The following is an 8,007-nucleotide window of genomic DNA, read 5'->3' on the forward strand; positions in this document are numbered from 1 at the left end:
CTCCGAAGTGGAGCCAGGATGAAGCCATAGCAACCCCGGGTGCCTGTGCCCAGCTGGCATTCCCCTCAGGGGCGCTTGGTGTGGTCAGGCCATGGGGCCCAGTGCCTGCCCACTGCAGACACCCCACAGCGCCCTGGGAATGTCACGGGTTTATTTTCATTTTGTAACCAAACATTTTAGAAAATTCATTTGAAGCTGCTCCCCCAACCCACATCCCTCCCCGCAGCCCCTCCCCTGTTTCCCACAAGCCTGCATTGAGTGCTGGCATCCCCCTGCTTCTGTGCCCCCGCCCCGCGCACAGCTAAGCAGCTGCAGGGTGGGTTTTGGCTTGGCTGGGCCACACGGCAGGGTCCAGGGTGTTGGGGCAGCAGCCCGGGCAGCACCAGCCAGCAAAAGGGGAGAAAAAGGGGGTCAGGCACTGCCTGGGCACAGCCCCCATTCCCTGAGCCCCACCCCTGAGCAGGGCCCCACCCTCCAGGAAGCTCTGCCCCCATGTTTGCTACCTGGGGCTGGAGGAACCATGACTGCTGGCAGCAGCTTCACTCACACTCGGTACCGGGACGGGTCCAGCCACCCCCATTTCTGGGCAGTGGGCGGGGAGTGGCCATGCAAGAGTGCAGACTGTGGTCAAGGCCAGGCCAGGCCCATCCCAGCATGGGGGGTGTGGGAGGCACCGGATGCCGGTGACTGTCCTGGGGGAGGGGATGTCACTCAGCAGCATGCACCCGCTGGTGCAGCAGGAGGTTGGAGCTGCGGGTGTAGCCACGCCCGCACTGCCCGCAGCGGAAGGGGCGTTCCCCAGCATGGGAGCGCTGGTGGCGAAGCAGGGCCGAGTGGTGGCGGAAGCGGTGCCCGCAGCGGGGGCACTCGTGAGGTTTCTCGCCCGTGTGCCGCCGGCGGTGCTCCACCAGGCTGGCCAGCTGGGCAAAGCGCCGCCCGCACTCAGCACAGGTGTGGGGCCGGGCGTCCGTGTGGCCCCGCTGGTGCCGCAAGAGGTTGGCCCGGTCGGCGAAGGCCTGGCCGCAGTCAGGGCAGGTGTGGGGGCGCTGGCCGGCATGGGCGCTGCGCTGGTGCTGCCGCAGGTAGGAGCTCTGTGTGTAGCTGCGCCCGCACTCCTCACAGCGGTGGGGGCGCTCGCCCGTGTGCACCAGCTGGTGCCGCAGCAACGTGGCGCTCAGGGCAAAGGCTTTGCCGCAGACCGGGCAGGGGAAGGGGCGTTCGCCCGTGTGCGCCAGCCGGTGCCGGAGCAGGTGGGCGCGGTGGTGGAAGCGGCGGGGGCAGTCTGGGCAGGCGTGGGGCTGTTCGACACGGTGCGTCCGCAAGTGCCGTGCCAGCGTGCAGCGCAGCCCGAAGCTCTTGCCGCAGTGAGCGCAGGCGTGGGGGCGCGGGCTGGCGTGGGCACCCTGCTGGTGCTGCGCCAGGTGGGCGCTCTGCCGGAAACTCTGCCCGCACTCCCCGCAGCGGTAGGGACGCTCGCCGGTGTGCACTCGCTGATGCACCAGCAGCGCCGAGCTGCCGGCAAAGGCCTTGCCGCACGCCAGGCAGGGGAAGGGGCGCTCGCCCGTGTGTGCCCGTTGGTGCGCGGCCAGCGCCGCGCCGTCGCAAAAGCCTTTGCTGCAGGTGGTGCAGACGTAGGGCCTCTCGCTCGCATGTAGCAGCTGGTGCCTGGTCAGCGTGGCGCTCTGCCGGAAGCTCTTCCCACACTCGCCACATTTAAAGGGCCGCCTGACGGTGGGGTCTCTGTGCCGCGCCGGCTCTGCATCAGCGCTACCTCCCGGCATGGCCTCCTCCACCCTGGCCCTGCCCCCGGGCACCGCCTCCTCTGCCCCTGCAGCAGGGTCTTTGTGCCACGCTCCCCCCACCGGCTCCACATCAGTGCTGGTGCCATCCCTTCCCGGTGCAGCATCCTCTGCCCCAGCCACGCTCGCCAGCCTCTCACCTGCAGGAACAAATGGGCAGTCAGGCCGGAGCTGTCCCCACAGGAGGACAGGGCCCCAACTACGGCACCGCCCACGTGGCCCCGCCCCTTCCTGGAGCCGGTTTCTGAGCAGGGATTGAAGGGGACGGTCACACCTCTTGCAGCTTTTTCAGGCTGCTGCCGATTCAGGCAGGCATCAGCACCAGCCAGCACACGTTCACAGGCTTTTCTTTGCCTCTGTGTGGGCTGGAAATATTATTTGCTTTTTCAGTGAGAGCCAAGACCTGGCTCTCATATGGTTCTGGGGGCCCTGGCGCAGGTGGTGGGATGGGTGCCAGGTGCACACAGATCAGGGAGAGGGTGGTGACAACCTCGGAGAGGAGCTGGGCCAGGAGGGCTTGCAGGGGTGGCTGTGGGGGGTCCCAGCTACCCCCACCCCTCTCAGCTGGGCTTATTAATCCCTCACCTGTTTGGGGGCCCGGCCAGCTCTCGTCATCCTCGTCTTTGCTGAGATCTGGGACTTGCAGCTCTTCCCCTCGCTCCATCCAGTATCGGGATTGGGGCCCTGCTGGGAGAGAACAGAGCAGGTGGGATCCAAGTAAATACCCACCCGGCTCGGCATTCATCTGCCACTCGGGGCTGGCATGGACGAGACAGCCAGGAAACGCCTGTGGAAACACAGGAGGGTTAATTCAGACACAAACAATCAGAGTGGAGGGGAGACGACCCCAGGGCTCCCCGAGCCATAGTGCCAGCGTGGCTCCACAGCCGCTCACTAACATGGGGTAGAAAAGCCCCTTGAACCAAACTGGCTCCGTGCAGCGCCAGGACTGAGCCTCTGAACGGGACGGGTGGGAAACAGCTGGCCTGGCTAAGGCCACCCTGTGTGGTGAACACAAACTCTGGGCAAAGGAGCAAGTCAAGGAAGTGCCAGTTACCTCAGCCCATGTCCCGTGAGCCAACAGCCCCACCGGGGACTCCACTGCATGGGGCAGAGCCAGCGATCCCCTCAGTCACAAGGGGGTGGCAGAGACTCCTGCACTTTCCAGAGCAGACTGTGTACTCAGGCCCTGCAGGCCCCAGAGCACACGGCCTGGCCCCCAGGGTTCTACAGGGAACAGCTCTGTGGTCTTCTGAGCCGCAGCGCTCTGAGCGTGCTCCTGCTAGAAACATTTGACAGCATCACCCCACTGGACTCGACCTAGGGAGGACACGCCTCACGCTAATGAGGAAACCCCCCCTCACTCCACAGCACTCCCAGGGACCCCTGCACTGCCACCCCCGCCGCTGGGACAGCGCCCCAACTCCTTGGCCCAAGGAGCGTCTTCGTTCTGTGCTTGTGCAGGGCCCGGCAACATAAGGCCTGATCTCCAAACGGCTCTGAGTGCTACCGCAAAGCAGCCCCTCTCCCGACTCCCCCTCATCACGGAACCATAGGACTGGAAGGGACCTCGAGAGGTCATTGAGTCTAGTCCCTTGCACTTGCGGCAGGACTAAGCATTACCCCTGACAGGTGTTTCTCTAACCTGCTCCTAGAAATCTCCAGTGATGGAGATTCCACAGCCTCCCTAGGCAATTTATTCCAGTGTCTAACCACCCTGACAAGAAGTTTTTCGTAGCGTCCAACCTCAACTGCCCTTGCTGCAATTTAAGCCCATTGCTGCTTTATCCTCAGAGGTTAAGGAGAACAATTTACCTCCCTCCTCCTGGTAACAACCTTTTATGTACTCGAAAACTGTTAGCATGTCCCCTCTCAGTCTTTTCTTCTCCAGACTAAACAAACCCACTCCTTTCAATCTTCCCTCATAAGTCATGTTTTTTAGACCTTTAATCATTTTAGTTGCTCTTCTCTGGATTTTCTCCAATTTGTCCACATCGCTCCTGAAAGGTGGCGCTCAGAACTGAACACAGTATCCAGTTGAGGGCATATCAATGTGGAGTAAAGCGGCAGAATTACTTCTTGAGACTTGCTGACAACACTCCGGCTAATACATCCCGGAATGATGTTCCTTTTTTTTGCAACAGTGTTACACTGTTGACTCATATTTAGCTTGTGATCCACTCTGACCCCCAGACCTCTTTCCGCAGTACTCCTTCCTAGGCCGTCATTTCCCAGTTTGTGTGTGCGCAACTGATTGGTCCTTCCTACGTGGAGTACTTTGCATTTGTCCGTATTGAATTTCATCCTGTTTACTTCAGACTATTTTTCCAGTTTGTCCAGATCATTCTGAATTTTAACCCTATCCTCCAAAGCACTTGCAACCCCTCCCAGCTTGGCATCGTCCACAAACTTTATAAGTATGTGTGCTCTCTATGCCATTATCTGAATCATTGAAGATATTGAACAGAACTGAACAGAACCCTAACCCAGAACTGATCCCTGTGAGACCCCACTCGTTATGCCCTTCCAGCATGACTGTGAACCACTGATAACTACTCTCTGGGAATGGTTTTCCAACCAGTTCTGCACCCAACTTATAGTAGCTCAGGGTGGATAAAATTCAAAAAAAAAATTTCAATAAAAAAAAATCAGTTTTTATTTAAATCAGATTTTTTTGATAAAATGCTTTTTGAGGCAATATCCTATCTAATGATAGTTTTAATTAAGATACATTATAGCTCAAAGATCTCTCATCATGGAATAGGGATTATAAATTATAGTTCTGTAGTATGAGACAATATATTCATGTAATATTTAAGAAAAGTTTTGTAAATGAGTTCCAATAGTTCATGGATTAGGGACACAATCTTATGGGGTTCCAGGGGCTTCTATATAAATTATTTAGGTTAATCTTGCTATCTACCCAATGGGACTCAGTGCTCAGTCTAGAAGATACCATCAGAGATGCTTAGTTTTGCAGTTCTCAAAATGTGGATTTGTGTCTCCAGAGATAACATGCTTGTTAACAGCAAAAATGTTTTTAAATAAATAAATAATATATAGTGGTGAGAAATAACAGAACTCAACCCTATTGTCCCTCTGCAAATTTGTGTACACAGAGTCAATCCCTTACCTCTCTGTAAAAGTGCAAAGTTTCAAAAAGTTCAATGAATAGAAGATTGTTGGGGGCGGAATAGATCTGGACAAGGAGAAGAAGTCTGGAGATAAATGTGAGAAGGGAGGGACAGGCAGTAGAAACAAAAGTGAAACTGTTTGAGCAGCATATTCCAGAAGTCTTGAGGTCTTTCTGAGTGTAGCCTTCATTGATTTGAGATCTACCATACCAGATCTACCATACCATTCTCTCACTAGAAGGGAAAACTTACAATGGCAGCAGGTCGTAAAAGAGACCCAGTTTGGGAATATTTTAATGAAGTTCCTCTACCTGTGGGTAGGACAGACATGCGTGCAAAATGCAAACAGTGCAATAAAGAAATGCAAGGCCTGGTTGACCGAATGAAACATCATGAGACGTGTTCCTTCTCAGGAGGAAGCTGCGTTGAAGATGATGAAAAGAACGTGTCTAAACATGCAGGATCTTCACGTTGGTAAACTTTTTTATTTCATACTTCTTTCTTAAGAACTGCCTGTCTTCCTTCTGGACTATTCTTGAATTCTCATGTTTGAGCAAAAAATATAGTTTTTACTCTATGGTACTATCATTTTAGATGTAGTTGTGAGAAAAAATGAATAGCTGAAATAGGCAGATCTTCCTTCACCTTTAAAGTAGTACCAAGTGTCAGTGAATGCAATGAGTAATACTAAATGAGCAGTATGGTAATAATAATTAAATAACTGCATTGACTTATTTTGTTTAGGAGAATCCATCCTCAACATACAGGATTCTGAAGACTATCCACCTTCAAGATCACCATCATTTTCTATAGTTTCAGAGTTATCTGCCAATGACAGTGTTTCAGTCACATCATGTATGTCACAGAGCAACAGTATATCACCTGTAGCAAAAAGAAAAAAAAAAATCTCCATCATCCAGAAACAACCATTGATAAATTTGTGATAAGAACCAGCAGATTACAACAAGAGGTAATTCATGAAAAAATTGCCCGGTTTGTTTATGCAACAGACTCCCCTTTCCGTATGATTGAGAACCCACACTTCATTAACATGGCTCAGTCATTAAGACCAGGATACAGTCCACCCAACAGAGCAGATGACGCAGGCAAATTGCTGGATAAAATGTATGAAAGAGAAATTGAGCAGTGTGCAAAAGGTCTAGAGGGTGAAATTGTTAACCTGAGTCTTGATGGGTGGAGCAATGTCCACAATGATCCTGTTGTATGAGCTTGTGTGACAACAGAAGACGGGAATGTCTTCCTTATAGAAACAATTGATACATCAGGAAATGCACACACAGCAGAATACTTACAAGAAGTAGCAGTAAAAGCTATAACAAACTGTGAAAAAAAATTCAAATGTCTAGTACGCAGCTTGGTCACAGACAATGCTGCTAATGTATCCAAGATGAGAAGAAAATTATTTAGAAGAGAGTCCTAAGTTAATAACATATGGTTGCAGTGCTCATTTGATGCACCTCCTAGCCAAAGACTTCATTGTTCCAGAAATAAAGGCTAATGTTGTTGAATTGCAAAATACTTCCCTAACAACCACTTTGCAGCAGCTGCTCTGAAAAAAGTGGGAGGAACCAAGCTAACTCTCCCACAAGACATGTGATGGAACTCAGTAGTGGCCTGTTTTGAGCACTATATCAAGAACCGATGACAATTTGTGAACAAAATCGTAAAAAAAATAGATGACACTGTCACAGCCAAAGTTTGGAAGGAACTAAGTGAGACCTTAAAAAGAGAAATATGCAATGACAGACTTAAATTACAAGCATTTAAAAAAAAAAGTGGGACAAGCACTATCTCCAGCTCATTTTCTTGCAAATATTCTCAATACTCGGTACCCGGGTCAAACCTTAACTGCTGAAGAAGAGGAGTTGGCAAGGACATGGACATGCAGCAATCATCCCTCCATAATGCCAACTATAATAAACTTCAGAGCTAAGGGTGAACCATTCAAGAAATATAGGTTTGCTGATGTTTTCAAGAAAGTCACACCAGTGAACCAGTGGAAGTCACTTAAGTACTTGGATTCAGAGACTGTTGAAGTGATAATTTCACTTTTAACAGCAGTAGCTGCTTCTTCTTCGGTCGGTGTAGAAAGACTATTTTCTTCATTTGAACTAATTCATTCCAAATTGAGAAATCGTTTGGGACCTGACAAAGCAGAGAAAACTTATTTTTCTTTTCCAGAATATGAACAAACAGGAAAATGAAGGTTAAGATGACCGAGTTAGCTACAGAAGCCAATATTTTAAGTTTCTCATGTTGACCTGGCTGACAGTAGATTTAATTTTTGTTTTTTTTTAAATATTTCATTTAACTATTTTAGTTAAAAACAATTTTAACAAAAACAAACCTGATTTTAAAAAACTTGAATGTTTAACTAAATTTAAAAACTCATATGCTTGTTTTGTTAAAATATTATATGTTTGGCATTGAAGAAAAAAAATCCAGAATACATAACATTGTTGTTTTAGTTAAATAAAACAATTTAAATGTCTGTCTGGTGATGTTCTCCTCCTAATACAGCATGGCAAGAAAATCCTCCAAATATTAATGATTAACCTGTTGAATTGGAGATAGTTCACGTCCTGATGACTCCATAAAAATCTGCTTCAATTACCTTTGCTAAATGAAATAACCAATCATTCATTTTCTGATATAGCTGTAAAACTAATGTGAAAAGTTTTCAAAATAAATCACTTAACAAAAAATATAGTAAAAAGAACAGGAGTACTTGTGGCACCTTAGAGACTAACAAATTTATTAGAGCATAAGCTTTCGTGGGCTACAACCCACTTCCACGGCTGCTACTCTGAAAAAAATATAGTATGTACCTTCTAAAAATGAAGCCTACATCTATCTCTGAGTTGTGAAGAATATGTATTAAGGTTATAACAACCAACAACAATGCACTTTTATGTAGAAATCTATTATTTAAATCACTAGTCAGGAAGACTTGATTAAATCATGATTTAAAATTTAAATCAACTCCATCCTGCCCCCCCCCCATAGAGCCCTGCACAGAGAGCACCCAACCCCCCACCATACACACCCCTGCA

At 49.4% G+C, this 8,007-nt stretch overlaps 1 protein-coding gene across 1 annotated transcript in view; it reads right to left on the reverse strand.

The window, feature by feature from the left end:
- Window positions 1–707: 707 nt before the first annotated feature.
- LOC112118342 (zinc finger protein 501-like) overlaps window positions 708–8,007 on the reverse strand; it is a 7,421-nt gene continuing 121 nt past the window's right edge. The window contains exons 2-3 of the mRNA XM_026662888.2: window positions 2,385–2,483; window positions 708–1,939 (exon numbers count right to left, since the gene is read on the reverse strand). Coding sequence (XP_026518673.1) covers window positions 708–1,939; window positions 2,385–2,463 — 1,311 coding nt within the window. The 5' untranslated portion in view covers window positions 2,464–2,483. The remainder of the gene's footprint in view (window positions 1,940–2,384; window positions 2,484–8,007) is intronic.

Source organism: Terrapene carolina, unplaced genomic scaffold (assembly GCF_002925995.2).
Source record: "Terrapene carolina triunguis isolate 2854851 unplaced genomic scaffold, T_m_triunguis-2.0 Scaffold31133, whole genome shotgun sequence".
Classification (NCBI taxonomy): Eukaryota; Metazoa; Chordata; order Testudines; family Emydidae; genus Terrapene; species Terrapene triunguis.